General features: G+C 42.9%; 1 protein-coding gene across 2 annotated transcripts in view; it reads left to right on the top strand.

The window, feature by feature from the left end:
• The window catches only part of PDXDC1 (pyridoxal dependent decarboxylase domain containing 1), a 31,936-nt gene that overhangs the window by 2,463 nt on the left and 11,472 nt on the right, over nucleotides 1-18,001 (top strand). Inside the window, exons 1-16 of one of the 2 annotated variants that reach the window (XM_087912350.1) lie at nucleotides 3,924-4,106; nucleotides 4,405-4,478; nucleotides 5,508-5,573; nucleotides 6,914-6,997; nucleotides 8,386-8,532; nucleotides 9,339-9,528; nucleotides 9,654-9,722; nucleotides 9,846-9,924; nucleotides 10,726-10,810; nucleotides 11,615-11,663; nucleotides 13,003-13,104; nucleotides 15,012-15,137; nucleotides 16,124-16,174; nucleotides 16,307-16,370; nucleotides 16,998-17,074; nucleotides 17,814-17,919. In XM_087912350.1, coding sequence (XP_087768476.1) covers nucleotides 4,429-4,478; nucleotides 5,508-5,573; nucleotides 6,914-6,997; nucleotides 8,386-8,532; nucleotides 9,339-9,528; nucleotides 9,654-9,722; nucleotides 9,846-9,924; nucleotides 10,726-10,810; nucleotides 11,615-11,663; nucleotides 13,003-13,104; nucleotides 15,012-15,137; nucleotides 16,124-16,174; nucleotides 16,307-16,370; nucleotides 16,998-17,074; nucleotides 17,814-17,919 — 1,345 coding nt within the window. In that variant the 5' untranslated portion in view covers nucleotides 3,924-4,106; nucleotides 4,405-4,428. Of the gene's footprint in view, nucleotides 1-3,923; nucleotides 4,107-4,404; nucleotides 4,479-5,507; nucleotides 5,574-6,913; nucleotides 6,998-8,385; nucleotides 8,533-9,338; nucleotides 9,529-9,653; nucleotides 9,723-9,845; nucleotides 9,925-10,725; nucleotides 10,811-11,614; nucleotides 11,664-13,002; nucleotides 13,105-15,011; nucleotides 15,138-16,123; nucleotides 16,175-16,306; nucleotides 16,371-16,997; nucleotides 17,075-17,813; nucleotides 17,920-18,001 lie in introns of those variants that run through there. The other variant, XM_087912349.1, reaches the window with a different exon arrangement.

Below are 18,001 nucleotides of genomic sequence, written 5' to 3' on the forward strand. Positions count from 1 at the left end.
TGCTAAAATGGACCTCTAAAATAAAGATTTATTGATAGGAAAGCCATTAGTGTTTAGTGATAAATGACCAGCACAGGGAAGAGGAATTGTAGTTTGATCAGATACCGTTGAATGCTTAAGCATTGGTTACTTAGCCTGTTCGCATTGACTACAATTTAAAGATTTATTGCTCATGTTATGAATGCTGGAACAATTTATTCAGGGTTTTTTTTTCCCGATGTGTCAAAAGTTCTTTGTGCTATTTCCATGCTCCTGTGAATAAGATAGGAAGCACATGGTCCAGTGAATTAAAAAAGTTTGACCTCAATTCTCCAATCAGAAGAAACTGGAATATATTAGGAGGGTCTGATAAATCGTAAAAATTGCTCTGTCGGTTATTTCATTTGATGTTGCATGAGGTTTCGAGATTATTTCCCGAATTGATCTCTTGGTTAATTTGGGTGATTTTCACTCAAAAGGCATGGAAAAAAACCCAAATATCTTACCTGCAGCCCAAAGCCAAAGCAATTGTCTTTATTCCATAAAATAAAAGGAATAAGGAAGAGCCTGCAGTGTGTGTGTTTACTTGGGGTCCCGGAATCAGGATTTGAAACCAGTTTGTTCACATATATAGAGTCCAAAGTTCTTTCTCATGGGTTCAATGACATGAGCTTTACTTCCTCTGGTGGTGCCCGGCTGCTTGGCTTGCTGTGATTGTGAACATAACTTTGGTTTGCTGATAGAGAGTCCGGTATGTGTTAAGAAGCTGATGGTGGAAAAACTACACAATCGTTGATAGATAATTGAAATACTTTGGGTCTGCTTCCTTGAAGGATGAGAAGAAGCCACAAGGGTCACAGTATCGATGAACGAGGGATGTTTTTCTTCAGGATGTCAGGGCTCTGACAGTTGCCCCCATTTAAATCATGAGTCTCCAGCCAAAAGTCCAAAACTTAAAGAAGATTTATTAGGGGCAGACATGCTGGCGCTTCCTGGATGTAGCTGACTCTGAGGCACATCATTCATTGTCATCCTTGACCCTGGTTTCCCCCACCCCTTGGGTGTATCGTAATTCATATTCTCCAATGGAACGCATCCATAGCCAAGAATCATCAGTCATGCTTTCCAGTTAGAATTTTGCGTGGCAGAAACTTCAGTCACCTAGAAACTATTCTTGAAAACATTTATGGAATGTTTTGTGGCTAGCTGGCAGCAGGTGCGGACGGCTGAGGAGAGCAAGGACTCAGATGAGGGGCCAGGACCATTAGGGAGTGGACTGCTGCCTTCAGAGATTGTGGGGGCTGGCAGCAGCGATGAGGAGGTTCCCGAGGAGCCTGTGCCAAGTGTGCGTGCATGCAGGATTGCTCATAGAAAAGAGCAGTTACAACAGCACGGGTGACTCGGGAGTAAGGCTGCAAGGTAATGGCCCCTCCTTCAAGAAGATAAAAGCCAGCTGTGAAATGAATATTTTGCAGAAGGCAAAGACGTTTTGAAACTCCAGCCTTGTGGACGTTCCAGTATCCTGGGTTTTTTATTTGAAGATTCTTATATTGTGAATTATTTCTTGTCTTGTTATCTTTTGGTAAGTCTCACACAGTTTGGCAAGGCTTGTGCTTATCACAGCTAATTACTTTGCAGCAGCATTAAAAGGTTTCTCTTCCCTTTGGATTGTGTTTGATTTGTTGGAAAAGGGTGTGGGTCAGAGCAGAATGCAAGCTGCCCACTGCTCCTCCCTCCCTTTCTGTTGGCAAATCTAAAAAGACCACAGAAATATTTTATGAGTTGACACAGGACTCAGGGCCGAGGTACAGGTACTCCTCAACTTAAAACAGTTTGTTTAGTGACCGTCACTGAAAAAAAGGTGACTTAACACAGTTTTTCACAGTCGCAACCTTGGTAGCATCCCCATGGTCACGTGATCAAAATTCAGACTTAAACGGCTGTGGCTGTGTCCCGAGGCCATTTTTTATATCATCAAATATTCTATTCTATTCTTTTTTTCAACCTTTTGGCAAGCAAAATCAACGGGGAAGCCAGGTTCACTTAACAACCGGGTTGTCGTAAAATGGGGCAAAACTAACTCAACTGTCTTGCCTACAAACAGAACTATTATTAGGCTCAATCGTGGTCGTAAGTCGGGGATTACCTATAGTTTAAGTCCACATAATGGTCCTCCTGCCCATTGAGGACAGTCTTGCTCAACTGGCAGTCCCCATTATTATTTTTTTCTGGAAATTAAATATACAAAAAGGGAAACATGAGCTAACATGAGCCAATCGATTTTTAAATACTAAATCGCAGTGACAGAATTCTCAACTTATCCAGCGGTTTCTTAGAAAAAAGAAACCTTTATTTGCCATGTCCCAACAAAAATGACACAAATTGTACTTAGTTTATTTGGCATACCTTGGCATTTCCTCCTTACTCATGATACATTTTGACTGATTTGGCAATAATGACCTCTCTATTTTATCAGGTGGAAAAGAATTTAGCACACGCTCGTTTGACAAATCCATATAATGCTTCTTGTTGGCGAAGTGTGCTTTGCCATCTTGACTTCAGTTATAGTGGCTTGCAAAGTCCTTTGCTAAGTCACATTAAGTGAGATTAAAAAAATATTCTCCTGTAGCAAGTGAAGGAATGAAGTAATCTTATTATGGAAGGAATATTCCTGCTAGGAATATTATATGATGATTAGCATAACGGTCTTTCAAGAAAAGAAATTAGCATTAATTTATTATATCGAAGGGACACTTTTCAGATGGGAGGCTTTAACCAAACACCAGCAGGAATCTTTCTCTCTCCCTGTGCTTGATAAACATTGAAAACAAATGTTTACAGATCCCCGTTGGGAATACATTTGCAGCCCAGCAGTATCGATGCAGCTGTGAGATGCCAACCAGCTCTTTTATGCTTTGTTTTTTTTTTAATTTTAAAGGTGAATCAGACCTTCAGCTCCAACGTTTAAACATATGAAAAAATAATACAAAGTACCCTTAGGAGGGGAAAAATGTAGAGAGGGGCTCATATCATTTGTTGAAGTCAATATCGTTCGTTAAAGTTGTTATCTTCTCAAAGCCACTAGTTGCTTATCCAAGTTTATCCCCCCCCACCAAGTTTTCTTTATTTATATAACATATAAAAATTCCTTTTCAATCAAATAGTGTGTTGTCTAGATACAATTGCTTTTAGACAATCACAAAGTGTTTACAATAACATTCATGACAATAGCAATACTACTGTAATAACAATAATATTTAGCTTGTCCATTTTAACAAATTTCCATTTTAGCATTCATCCTTTTTATGTCTCTCTATGGGCTTCGTTTATATTTCTGAAAAGGTTGCTATTACCAATCACCCTCCAAGTACTTTGAAAAAGATTTACCTTGTTACCTGCGCTGTACATAATAATTAGGCGCCTGTTTTGTTGTTGTAGATTTATTGATTCTCTGTGATGCTGGGTACAAACACACTCCATTTCCAGGATATTTGTGTTGTGCTTATGTGTGTGTGTGCTTGACGCCTTAAAGCGCTAACCATTATTTTACTGTATCTCTCTTACTTTAATCCTCAGACCAGGCAACCAATTATAAATAACACAAGTGCGGCTCTTCCTATAATTTAGAGCTTATCTTGAGTTCATACATATCAGCTTTTTAAAATAAGACATTATTCCCGGCTAGCAAATGCTTACTCCTTACAATAAAAAGCCCGTGTTTTCCCTTATCAAATAGGAATGCACCAAGACTTGAATGGCACGTTGTCCAAGATTGAAAGAGAGATTTGAAATACCTAGATTGCCCCTTATTCTCACCAAATTTCCCCAGAAATTTAAAAAAAAAAAAAGTGAGGATAATAGTTTTCCTCCAGCTACTCGTAAGAGTTTTGAACTGCTGGTGGATGCATAAATAGCTGCCTTTTTTTTTGTTTTTGCAACTTCAGGATAAAAGATCCCATACAACCTGTTTCAAGTCCAGGTAGACCTGATACCCAAGGGGTAAAAAGCAAGCAGTTGAAATGCATTTGTCTCACAAAGAAGAGAAGCATTTGAAGTTACCCGACCTTTAAAAGCTGTTCTTCAGTGAAGGAGATCTCAGATTTTTAACTCTGTGGAATCTCTGAAAGGCAAGCGCGAAAACCAGAGAGAAAAATTCCAGAAAGAGCCACGAGATGATTCACTGTGGAAAATGGACAGCATAAGTCTAATCAGAGTTTTCCGTTAACATGGCGGCTCTGGAGTTAATGTATTTCCCTCCCAAATGATAGCAAGGACTTTTAAAAGAAAACCGAGATATTTCTTAAAACATTTCTTCAATTCAGCTTCGTTCTGGGAGACTACAATTCCTGTCATGAGCCGGTTTGGGAATGGAACGTTACCACATTATTGACTTTGTTTTTCCTTCTTTTTCTTTCTAAATAACAGGTGGTTGACCCTACCTTAGCAGAAATGGGAAAGAATCTCAATGAGGCCATGAAGCTGCTTGAAGACAATCAAAGGTATTTAATAGTCTTGGCAGAATTTCAAGAGGATTGCTGCTAATAATTATGCTTGTGGATCCTGTTTTAGGGAAATATATACTTCAGTCAATCAGAATAGAGCTGGAAGGGATCTTTAAGGTCTTCTAGTCCAACCTTTCGCTCAAACAGGAGACACCGTTTTAGACAAGTGACTGTCCAGTCTCTTCTTAAAAACCTCCAGTGATGAAGCACCTACAACTTCTCATTCATTCATTCATTCATTCATTTATTCATTCAAGTTATATGCTGCCCATATTACTATTGAAGCAATTATGAGTGGCTAAGGGTGCCCCTTGGCAGTTGCACCAAACTTAGCTTTTTGAAAACTGAACGTTCGCTCTGTTCACACAATGCAGTAAACCACCCACCAGCCCGCTAGAATTTATTCTAGCATGGTGTGTGAATCCAGCTTCTGTAGCGATGGAGGCTGTAACGTGTCTTCTCACCCAGCAAATTAGGTTCATGACATCATCCTAAAGTGATGTCACTGCAGCTAAGCAGTCACACTAAAATAAACTTCAAACAGCCAGTGGTATGTGATAGATATTTCCTTATTCATACACAGGTTTTTCTTGCCTGTCCTATTGTTGGGAGAGAGAGAGAGAGAGAGAGAGAGAGAGAAAAGGGATAATTTTGGTTTTATGTGTTCCTGCGAAAATGATGCAAAGCTGGTTTTTAAAAGAAAGCACAAACCGATTCAGAGGTCAGGGTGACATTTCCTGTTATGAATCAGTGGGCTGTGCTTTGCTTTTGATAAGACAAATGAGTCATCCTTTGATTTCGGCAGTACACAATTGGACAAACAAATAAGACTGGCTGACCAGCGTTGTTTCGGCATGGAATTTTTTTTTTTTTAACCTGGTCATTTCATTAAAAGGGAATTGGATTCAGCACCTTGGCAGCTATGTAGCTAATCCAGTGTGGCTCTTTTGAAGGAAATCCCGTTATAGGAGAAAATATATATTGGCCAATCTGTCTCCAATTCCTGTTGTTTTGTGTTAAAATTAGGAAAGTTGAAGAAGAGAATGAAAAGAACTACACAAGAAAGGATATTCCTGGGCCACTTCAAGGCAGGTAAATGATCTCTGTTTATGGTGTGTCCACCCCCCCCACACTAATAATTTGGGTATTTTAATTTAGGGAAATTGAAGCTGAGGAAAGAGAATAATCTGAATTCGTTTGCCAAATCACGCGATGTTGGTAACTGATAGCCACACTAATTGTCATCAGTGTGATGTGTGATTGTCGCTAATGTTGGGGCAAATGGATGATTGGTTTGTGTAAAGCTGAAGAGGCCATTTGGGCAACGGACTCCAATTTCATACTCAATACAACAGTCTAAATCATTTCTCGGTCTCTCTATATCAAACTTCTTAGCCGCCCATTACCCTCATAAAAAGGTTCTTAGCAACCTTAAGATGGGCGAACTTCAACTTGCCCGCGGCCGTTAAGCAAATCACTGTGGTTATTAAGTGAATCACATGGACGCTAAGCAAAACCAGGTTTTCCCTGTTGACTTTGCTGACCAAAAGCAAAAGTCACCATTGGGGATCATGTGTCTTTGAGAGATTGCTTATCCTCGTCAACACATCCTGGTTGCCAAGGGCCGAAATTTTCATCATGTGACCAAAGAGTCACTAACAGTTGTAAGTGTGAGGACCGGTTGTAAGTAACTTTTTTCAGGGCCGTCGTAACTTTGAACGGTCGCTAAACCTGTTGTGGTTCACTGGCAACCTGTGCAGTAGGGGAAGAACGGGGACCACTCTAGGAGTCTGGGGAGGACTCGGATGAGGGTCCTGCGTCCGATGCAGAGATGGGGCCGGGACCACATGGGAGTGGGGTGCTGACTCAGGAGCCTCCGGAGTCTGGCAACAGCAAGGCAGAGGACCTAGGGGAGCCTGTTCCCAGTGCGCGTATGCACAGAGCTGCTAGAAGGTGAGAGCAGCTGAAACAAAAGGGGCGACTCAGGAGTAAGGCTTGGAGGCGATTGTCCCTCCTATAAAGGATAAAGGACAGGCAAAGATGATGAAACCTTTGCAGGAAGCAAAGTCGTTCACTCTGTTCAGATTAATCCTTGAAGCTCTGTGTGGACTTTGTACTTCGGTTGGTTTTTTTATAGTTCATTTCGTACTTTTGTTGTTGGCAGCAATTCAAAGGAGAGAAAAGTGGGTGCTTATCTCGAGGAACTGTTTGGGACTCATTACCGGCTGGGAATGTACATAATTCCCAGCGTTGAAATAAAACAAGAGTTGGTTTAACTAAGTGTGTGCTAAATTACGGTCTCAGAAGCCTTGGTCAGAATGAAACCAATGATCGTAAGTCAAGGACTTACCTGTATGAAGCACGTCTACTTTAAAGTCATCATCTTATGCCTCATGATCAAGATGGATTTGTGTTTCTCTCCCTTCCTCCAGCGGACAGGACATGGTGAGCATCCTCCAGCTAGTTCAGACACTTATGCATGGAGACGAAGAAGAAGAATCCCTACAGTCTTATCGGTAACTTTTGGTTTAATAGAGATCTGTCCAGGTTGTGGAAAGGGTTGGAGGTGTCAGGCATAAAGAATCAGGGTCGCATATTAAGTTCTACTTAAGATTTTTTTGCTCAAGTCTGCACACCCATCTAGTCAATTCGGAGCCAGCACTAAATTGCTGCTAGAGTCAACAGAATTCAAGAGGGGTTGGATTTACAGCATTTGTGGACATGTAATGATTCCAGGCTGAGTATTTTCTTGACTCTGCCTCCCAGGTTCCACCTTTTCTTCTCTTACAGAAGGACAAGTTTTGCTCATGTTTTTTAAGATGCAAAGTCATTATCTTTAAGATTCTCTCCGAACACATAATATACCTAATGTCTTGCTCTTTTTTAAAGTATTCCTTAAAAAAGCATGCTTAAAGCAAAAGGAAATCGGGTTTTGCAAATATTCTTATGCCTTGGGTAGATGGGGAGCGGTATCTTTCGGAAGATTAAAGTGATGACAGATTTGAAGAAGCCCATGCTTGCTGATCTACAGGTTTGATTTCCTGCTTCTCAGGAAACAAAAATTAGTGGCAGGCAATGTTGATTACCTGTAAGCGTAAAAAATTAACAGTGAAGGAAGTAATTCCTTAACAATTCCATAACATGGGATGTAGAAGGAAGATACAAAAGATCTTGAGAGACCTTCGCATCCAGGCCACTCGTTGTTTGAGATCCTACCATCAGGAAGACGATATAGAGTGTTGAAAGCCAGGACAAGTAGATTTAAACATAGCTTTTACCCAAGTGCTGTGATCAGGTTAAATGCAGAGTTATGAATCTGGTGGTCTTAACATATATATATATATATCCTGGTTGTACAGTTTTTAACTGTTATTTGTTTTAATTTGTTTTACATTGTTATTTGTATATGTCTTTTGGTATTGTTCAGTTGTATGCTGTGGAAGAGCACCTTATTTCGTTGTTCTCAGGTTTCTGAGTACAATGACAATAAATTTATCTTATCTTATTTAAGGAACTGAAAAAGTAGCCAGAAAAAGGTTGAAGTTTCCAGGTGGCAGAGGAACTGAAGTCTACAACCAAGTGTTTTCTTGGTGGGGGGGAAAGATCATTAGAAGCCACCAGAGGAAGAAACCCATCAAGCCAATGATGGCTTAAAAGCAAGTTAAAATCCAATCTACATCATACAGTGGACGGGATTTTAACTTGGTCTTAAGCCAACACCAGCTTGAGCAGCTGTCTAATCACTCTTTCGGACCAAAAATAAATACCGCTTAAATGTGATACATCCAGTAAAATGCCCCTTGATCATTTTTTTTTGATGTATTAGGGAAAGGCTTTTCTCAGCCTACAAATGAAAGTGTGATTTTTTTTGTCATATTCTCTTTTTCTCTCTCCTGGCTTGCAGGCTACAAAATGTTGGGGAGCAGGGACACATGGCTCTCTTAGGACACAGCTTGGCAGCTTATATTTCCATCCTGGACAGGGACAGACTGAGAAAACTTACTACCAAAATCCTTTCTGACACAACCCTGTGGCTCTGCAGGCTCTTCAGGTACCCTTGTGTCGCTAATACTGAGTGTAGCCTTTATCCTAAGTGTGTAGGAAAGGAAGTCCCATTTAATCTAAACATCCAGAAGCTAATTAGGAAGACAAAAGGCTACTTGGACTGTCAGTATTATTATTGTTGTGTTTAGCTTATAGCGTTGTTACAATAGCCGGGATATCAGCATAGTAGTAATTTGGCTTTCCAAGGTTCCAGCCCTGTTATAGGACGTGCATGCGCGCTTCCCAAGGTTTGCCATAGGAGGGTGAGCTGGCTTTGCACCAGAGAGAAAGACGAACAGATCTTTCCTGTAGCATCGCCCCAAAACCCCTTCCCTTCCTGGAGCTGCCTTGCAAGCGGGAAGGTTCAGAGCTGTCCGGAATCTGCCTGCCTGCACAGAGCACCGCTCGTCTCCCCACAAAAGTGGTACCTATTTATCTACTCAATGTAGAATATGCTTTTGAGCTGAGGCAAGTGATGGGAGCTCACCCTGCTACACCGTGCTAGGACTCGAGCCGGCGGAGCTGTGACCCTCTCCAGTGTGATTAAACCGCTGAGACACCGCGCCCCTTATTGTCGGTTAATAAACAGTACCTACAGTTGGTGATCCACTTTGGTGGCGTCTCTTTCTGCACTTTCAAAGGCCTCTTTTTATGTGTCTTAGCCATGTTAATTACAAGCTTAACGTAGCGTTTTCGTCCCCCAAGGTTTTTCAGAATCCTCGCTGGGAATAAATTGCTTCAATTTCACATGAAGCAAGTGAGCTGGCACCCTTTTCAGGATGCTCACGTTTGATTCATCGTTGCTCTTAACAGGTTTGAAAACGGGTCAGCCTACTACCACGAAGATGATCGCGAAGGGCTTTTGAAAGTCTGCAAGCTGGCGATTCACTCCCGCTATGAAGATTATGCCACTGAAGGTTTTAATGCTTTATATAACAAGCAGCCAATGGTGTACATCAGTGCTGCGGCAAGAACTGGCTTGGGCCAATTCCTCTGTAGTCAGGTAAGTTGAAATGGGCGCAGAGTTTTTGGCCTGCAAATCACCGTTACCTCTTCCTTTGCCGCCATCGTATTATTCTTTATTCTCGGTTAATTTGTTAACCTTGGATTCTGCATCTCTTTCTGCAGCTTGGCTTGCCTCTTTCCTGTATGTGCCGAGTGCCGTGTAACACGATGTTTGGCTCCCAGCATCAAATGGTAAGGCTTTGGATTTTGTTTTTTTTTTTTTACAAAAACAGAAATCAGTGAGACTCCTCTTGCCTATTTTTATGCTTTCTTCATGCTATTCCCTCCTTTTTCCTTTATTTTGCTTGGCGATAGGATGTCGCTTTGTTGGACAGACTGATCAAAGAAGACCTTGAATCTGGAAGGCTGCCTGTATTACTGGTGGCCAATGCTGGTGGGTGATTTTAGCAAATATGAACAAGCTGTTTTTTTCTGCAATGCTGGAGGGTGTGTGTGTGTGTGTGTGTGTGTTTGTCCCATAACAAATGTCCGTAGCGCTTGAGAAAGTGCTTCCGGGTGAGCTTGTCGGTCGTCGGTTGGAAAGCGGTGTTTGGGTGCTGAAGGAATCCTCGCGCCTTAGTTTCGTCGAAGGGGGGGAGGGTGGCTTCGAACGAAGAGCCGTCCCGATGGCGGTGGAGTTTCGCGTTACTCAGGAGGAGATTAAAAAAAGAGCCCGAAAAGCCCATCGACCGCGAGAAGGTACAAAGGAGGAGTTGAAGGTGGCGGGGAGAAGTGGGGGATGGCTGGCTGGCTGGCTGGCCTGTCGCTCAGCTCGCCTTGCCTTGGTCGTGCGTGCTGATGCCGATACCGATCCATGGATCGGTCCATGGATTGTACTGGTCCGTGGTACAAAAGAGGTTGGGGACCACTGGATTATGGGGTTGTTAAAAGAAGATGATGATGATGATGTGAGTCTGTGTATGTGTGTGTGTGTGTATGCAGTATGAAGTAGTTGGTATCAATGGTTGATCGCTCCTTTCTCTCTGATGGAATGAGTGGGTGGCCTTGAGGGAGGAAGGGAAGCAATACTACCTAGGAAACAATTAGGGAAGAGAGGCAGGAGCCATTCTCACAGGGAAGGAAGGGTTGACCGGGAGTGATGGGGGGGGCCTGTTGAGGAGCTCTGTTGTTGTTCCTGTCCCTCTTAGTGGCTCTTGTCTTCTTAGCCTCCCATTGCTGTTTCCTCTCCGTGCAGGCACCCCTGGGGCAGGGCACACGGACAAACTCGGTCGATTGAGGGAACTCTGTGAGCAGCACGGCATGTGGCTCCACGTCGAAGGGTAAGGGTGTCGCCGTTGGAGAAGCGCTTCGTAGGAAAACGTTCAATCCAGTCCAGGCGAGAGGGCACTGCTAGTAGGCAGGCAGCTCTGGTTCACACAGATGGAAAAGGCTATTGGGGCAGCTGTCAAAATGATTCAAGAGCTCTGGACAGGAAACGGAATGGAGAGAGGCATTCCCGGTGGTGGCAATTTATAATAGTGACAGATTGCGCGGCCAGCTGGATCCTTGTTCTACTTCATACGCTGAACACAGATGCATTTCAAAATGGCCTACTTAGAATGCTGAGTTCTGGAGAGAGACCTTAATACTAAACCTCCTCTTCTCCCATTGGGCTACCCGGCTGGCTTTCATGCCTAAGGCAGGACTAGAACTCTCAGTCTCCTGGTGATTGGCCCAAAGTCACCCTGCTGACTTTCATGCCTAAGGCGGGATTAAAACTCACAGTCTCCTGGTGATTGGCTCAAAGTCACCCCGCTGGCTTTCATGCCTAAGGCAGGACTAGAACTCTCAATCTCCTGGCGATTGGCCCAAAGTCACCCTGCTGACTTTCATGCCTAAGGCAGGACTAGAACTCTCAGTCTCCTGGTGATTGGCCCAGAATTACCCAGTCAGCTTTCATACCTAAGGCATGACTAGAACTCCCGGTCTCCCAGTTTCTAGCCCGGTGCCTTTACCATCAGGCCAAACTGGTTTACCTATTATAAATTTTATTCATTTGTTTGTTTAAAATGTAATAGAAATCAAAGGTGGCGATTTGAGGTGTTCTAACCAGCCTGCTGAAACGGCTTGTTTGTTTGTTTCAGGGTGAATCTCGCGACTCTGGCTTTGGGTTACGTCTCGTCTTCCATACTGGTACGTTGTGACTGTCGCTCTTGCTTATTTGCTTGTGTTTCTGTTTATGCACAAGCAATTCTTTGCATACATCCCAAAAGCAGAGAGGTGTTGTGTGTAAACTATTTAATTTACTTTCACTGTTGACTGTTTTAAAATGAAAAATAACCATGCGCTTCTTCTGGCTCTTAACATGTCCGGAAGGAGGATTATTTTGAACTGCACTTAATCAAAATGTGGCTAGCTGCTCGTATTCATCCAACAGATCACGTTTTAAGCTTGGTTGGCAGGCGAACCACTGTCTGTTTTTGCACCTGAACATTTTTTTTTTCACCCTGTGCTCTTATTTTTTAAACAAATCCTGGTGAGCCATTTTGGATCATTTTTTCATCCTCTCTGGATTCAGCCAGGTCTCATTAAAGAGGCCCGCAATCTCTCGTTTTTTCAGATGCGTTGAAAAAAAATAAAACATGCAAAATTTTGGAAAAATGAAAATATTCCCCCTGATGAGGAGGTAATCAGATCCTAGAATGTGCTGAGATGGACAGATTAACTTTAAAAGAAAAAGATAAAAAAAGACTCAGAATACTATTTGATATTGAATGGATTTTATGAGGGGCTTAAAACAAGGGGGAGAAGTTAGAGGAAGAGAAACGATGAACAGTCTTATTAAAAACAGGGAAGATATATAATTATAATTGTTCTAAATATTAAAAATATGAATGAGTTCAATACAAAGAATGGGAACTGTATTGTATGGGAACTGTAGTATTACTAGAGCTATTAGTTTAGGTGTTATTATAGTATTATTATTATTAGTAAATGGATAATATGTTTACAGTACTTTTACTTACAGTATTTTTTACAGATAATATTTTTTACAGTATGTTTCTTTTTTTGTAAATAATATATCTGAACAGAACGCTGTATTTAAAAAAATGTTTATTAATAAAATAATTTTTTAAAGAAGCCGCGTTTCCACTTCTCTAACCCCGGAGTGGCTAAGACACTGAGCTTGTCAATCAGGAAGGTCGGCAGTTTGCCGGTTCGAATCCCTAGCGCCACATAAGAGAGTGAGCTCCCGTGACTTGTCCCAGCTTCTGCCAACCGAGCAGTTCAAAAGCATGTTAAAAATGCATGTAGAAAAATAGGGACCCCTTTGGCGGGAAGGGAAGAGCGTTGCTTCGTGCGCCTTCGGTGTTTAGTCCTGCTGGCCACATGACCACGGAGACGTCTTCAGACAGCGCTGGCTCTTTGCCTTTGAAACGGAGATGAGCACCGCCCCCTAGAGCCGGAAATGACTAGCACGGATGTGCGAGGGGGGGATCTTCACCTTTTAACCCCGCCTTCTTTTTCGTAGGCAGCCACCAAATGTGACAGCATGACACTTACACTCGGACCCTGGTTGGGTCTTCCAGCAGTGCCAGCAGTGACTCTCTATAGACAGGAGGATCCGTCTTTGGTAGGTGGCTGGTCCATGATGCAGTGGAGGACAAGTATCAGGATAAGCTCTCTACAGCTCGTGGTTGACAGTAAATTGTAGCTGATCATCCCTCAGGGAGTCCCAATTGCTCATAACTCCTTGGGAAGACCGTCGTCATAGTCCAGGGGTGTCAAACACGATTTCATTGAGGGCTGAATCCAGATCGTATCTGACCTCGGGGCGGGCGGGGTCAGTGTGGCGGGGGGGCGTGGCCAGCTCGATGTCACTTGTGTCGGGGGCGCCTATGGTGGCCCGAGTGCTCTGCCAGCAAAAACAGGCTCCCGAGCTCCGTTTTCGGCTGCAACCCCCTCTGCTAGCGAAACCGGAGCTCGTGAGGGCTTCCCGTGCCCCTCCCAAACTCCGTTTTCATTGGCAGAGGCACGGCGGCCCTATTTCCACGGCGGCCCTGCGGATCCGGCTCCCCAGGCCTCGAGTTTGACACCCCTGATCTAGTCCATGATTTAAAAAAACAAAACAAAAACACCTGGGGTTGATGAAGTTCGAACTCCAGACTTGTCTGTGTTGAAAGTATGCACTCTATGGTCCAACTCAAATCCAGGTCTGTAGTTATATCACGGAGCAGGCCGCTTCATAAAAACCCGTGTCTACTTCTTGGAAGAAGCTCTAAAAGGGGAGGGAAAGATGGCCAAACACAACATGAGATGGATCAGCTCGTTTTGCTGAATGTAGGCGGACAGGCAGGCAGGGGTGGGGGTGTCAAGAAAGGAATCAGCCTAGAATCCTTACGTTCCCACAAATGGTCTAAGCCCAACCCCTCCTGAATTCCATTGACTCTTCCCCAGCACCAAGGTCATGCTGACCGTTGGTTGACTAAATTCTTGGGTAAAGGCATGAGCAATAACTTAGCTTAATTTGAACTTATTGTGTGGACCCAGTCCTTCTGACTTGACCTTGGATGATTCTTAATAATAAATGCTTCTCTCTCTCTCCCTCTCCCTCTCCTTCTCCTTCTCCTTCTCCTCTCCTCTCCTCTCTCTTTCTCTCTCTCTTCTGAAGTTCTACCTGCCCAGTTGACTTTGCTTTAGGAGGGAAATTACAAATTGAAAAAATAATAATAAATGCTTCTCTCGCGCACGCGCACGCTCCCCCTCCCTCCCTCCCTCCCTCCCTTTCCTCTCTCTCTCTCCCCCTTCTCTCTTTCTCTTTCTTTCCCTCCCCGCCTCCCTCTCCTCTCCTTCTCTCTCTCTCTCTCTCTCTTCTCTCTCTCTCCCCCCTTCTCTCTTTCTTTCCCTCCCCTTCCTCTCCTCTCCTTATCTCTCTCTCTCTTCTGAAGTTCTGCCTGCCCAGTTGACTTTGCTTTAGGAGGGAAATTACAAACTGAAAAAATAATAATAAATCCTTCTCTCTCTCTCTCTCTGTCTCTCTCTCTTTCTTTCCCTCCCCCCTCCCTCCCCTCTCCTCTCTCTCTCTCTCTCTCTCTCTCTTCTGAAGTTCTACCTGCCCTGTTGACTTTGCTTTAGGAGGGAAATTACAAATTGAAAAAATAATAATAAATGCTTCTCTCTCTCTTTCTGTCTCTCTCTCTCTCTCCCTCTCTCTCTCTTCTGAAGTTCTACCTGCCCCGTTGACTTTGCTTTAGGAGGGAAATTACAAATTGAAAAAAATAATAACAAATGCTTTTCTCTTTACTACTCCTTCGGATGTGAATTTGAGGCCTAGAAATCCCACCTTTTAAAATCTGAATTTCAATGATTTAAATAGGAGAAGATAGGTTGAGTTTTTCAGGCGGGCCTCAGGCGACCCTTTCTGGTTTCTGTTTCCCCCGCTTCTCTATATTGAGCTTTTGAGATGAGTAGAGGAAAATCCGACGAAACAAGAGGAGGAAGGTACCTCTGGCGCTTACTTCTTCATTGGATTTCTTGCAGTCGCTAGCGGCAGGCCTGACCTCCAGCCAGGTGGTAGAGAAACTACGTGCCCTGTCCCTCTGGCTCTCCTTGCAGTATCTTGGCCACGACGGAATCGTGCAGAGAATTAAGCATGCCTCCCAACTGGTAAGGAGCGCAAATTGGTTTGAGTTTTGGGTCTCCCTCAGGAAGTGACTGGATTCATTCTCAGAACTTGGGACCTCAGATTCATTGGTACAAAAAAAAAAAAAACCCTTGTTCCTTCTCTTCTAAAGGTGCCAGCAGTGGGAGGAAAAAAGCAGTGTGTCAAAACAAGTGTATCTCAACCTTGACAACTTGAATATGCAGGTGGACTTCAACTCCCAGAATTCCCCAGCCAGCTGGGAGTTGAAGTCCACGCATCTGCAAGTTGCCCAAGGTTGAGAGACTTTGTTTCTGAGCCTCTAAAGCTGGCTGGGGAATTCTGGGAGTTGAAGTCCAGACATCTTGAAGTTTGCCGAAGTTGAGAAACCGTGCGAAATACAAGAGTAAAACCATGCGAAAACATTTTCATTTTGAAATGTTAACATCTCAATATCACAGTTAGATTTGAATGGATCACTTAGCATTTTATGTAGATGTACACGACTGATACAGGCGCTGTGTTGGCGCAGTGGTCAGAATGCAGTATTGCAGGCTAACTCTGCCCACTGCCGGCAGTTCGATCCTGACTGGCTCAAGGTTGACTCAGCCTTCCACCCTTCCGAGGTGGGTAAAATGAGGACCCAGATTGTTGGGGGCAAGAAGCTGACTCTGTAAACCGCTTAGAGAGGGCTGTAAAGCCCTGCGAAGTGGTATATAAGTCTGCTGTTGCTTTGGAAGGCAGGAAGGCAAGCATAATGGCAGAATGGTTAGAATGCAGTGTTTCAGGCTAACTCTGCCCACTGTTAGGAGTTTGATCAAGGTTGACTCAGCCTTCCATCCTTCCAAGGTTGGTAAAATGAGGACCCAGATTTTTGGAAGCAATATACTGACTCTGTAAACGGCTTAGAGAGGGCTGTATATCACTACAAAGCAGTATATAAGTCTTAAGTGCTATTGCTATTCATTTATCTTTGGAATGGTTCCCCTGATTTTATTTATTTCTTTTTTAGAGTCAACGGCTACTGGAGAACCTGAAGAACCAAGATTTTATTCGAACCTCAGTACGTTTCCATTTTCAACCTTTCTTTTTCCAAAATGCCCCCTCCAAAAATAGCCTAGTGGGGGCAGAAGGTTGATTTAAATGTCCTCTCAAAAGATTTCCTTCTATTTTTTTTCCAAATTTTATTTTCAAGGTTGAAGATGAATTTAGTTCTCCTGTGGTGGTGTTCAAGTTTTCGCCAGAAAAGTCGCATATAGGTGAGGACTGCAGAAGGAAACCTCCTCGTGATCCATAGACCTGTATTTTTTTTTTAAAAAAAAAATAGTACCAAACCAATCATTTTATTGATAATCTACGCTCATGAATGCTGCTACTTTTAGCATCAGCAAGTGAGAAAAGCAGACACTTAATTTAGGTTATAGCTTTCTAATATTTCCCCCTCCCCCCATTAGAGATCTTAAAAAGGATATTTAAGATGCTATATGTTTTACATTTTTTAAAGATAGATCTTGGAATGACTACCTTATGCCATTGCTTTTGAAAAATTCTATAAATTGCAGGCTTCTGTCTGATATGATGGCATCTATTATTCACGTGAGCAAATTATCTGCAGGAAAATCAGGGCTGTATGCTTTTAAAATCCCGTATTATTTGTTTGTTTGATTGTTTGAACTTACATGCAACCTGCCGGTCGCATAGTTTATTAGAATATTATTTTAATGAGCAGTGTATCAATATTTTGAAATCTATAAAGTAAGAATTAAACCTTGTCATCTTAACTTGTATAAAAAATAACTCTAGTTATTGAGGAAAAAAAATGCTTCTAGTGGCATGTTAATTTCTTCCTACTAAATCAGTGTCACTTTTTCTTTCTTGGAGTTCAGATCAGATGCTATACGCTGCGCAACCGTCTTCGGTCACTGGGAACGAGAGGGACATTGGTGATACCTTTAACCAGTGGGTAGGTACAGTTGCTTCTTAACAGCGTGCAGATCACGAGTTTGGGACTCAAATCCTGTCAGTGTTCCAACTAGCCAACTCCAAACCAATAAACTCAGAGACCAGCATTTTCTCAAAGTTCCATTTTATTAGAGTTGTCATATTGGCACATCTGGGAAAACCCAAATCTGAAAGTTTTGGGTTTTCCCTTCAAAAAAGAAAAATCAAAGAGCCATCCTCTGCACCCATCAGTCCATCACATGGTGCAATCAACTCTTTCGTCCCAACTGGAGACATCCCTCCAGTCGCTCCCCTCCAGGTGCAGGGCAACATGTCCTTGACTCTCTGAAAAAGGAATGTTGTTGTGTCTAGTCTCCTACCCCACTATGAAATCCCCCCTCCCAAATTCCCAGGCACTGAATGTGGCAGCTTCGAAGCTTCCGTGTAAAAAACAGCTTCCAAGGCTGACACCTGATTTCTTCAGGGGTGAAAAATAACCCAGTGCATGCCTGTCGGATCCAAACTTTCTCAAACTTTCTGAAAAGAATGTACAAATGTTACTTAACCACACAAAGGAACAATGTTTGAGCAGATACGCTTGCCTTAAATTCTTTACTGGGGCACCAGTTCCCTCCAAGCAACTAGGACAGAAGCCTATTTTGAAATCTTCACAGATGAGAAAATAGCTTGTGATTTATATGCAGCAGGAAATCTGTTCCTTTCTTTAATCTGGGCTTTGCCTTGCTTGCTCTTTTTTTAAGCTTGGAGAACAGTTGGCGCAGTTGGTCCCTGCCAGCGGGGTGGATCTGGTTGATCTGGAGGATGAAGGCACCTGTGTGCGTTTCAGCCCTTTAATGACTTCTGCAGGTAACCGGCTTCCTTTTGTACCCAGTGGGCAATTTTCATTGATGGTGGCAAATGACGCACTTCCTTAAACATCGTCATTAGA

The sequence above is a fragment of the Pseudonaja textilis genome, chromosome 14 (assembly GCF_049901715.1).
Source record: "Pseudonaja textilis isolate UNSWEBS1 chromosome 14, rPseTex1.2, whole genome shotgun sequence".
Lineage (NCBI taxonomy): Eukaryota > Metazoa > Chordata > Lepidosauria > Squamata > Elapidae > Pseudonaja > Pseudonaja textilis.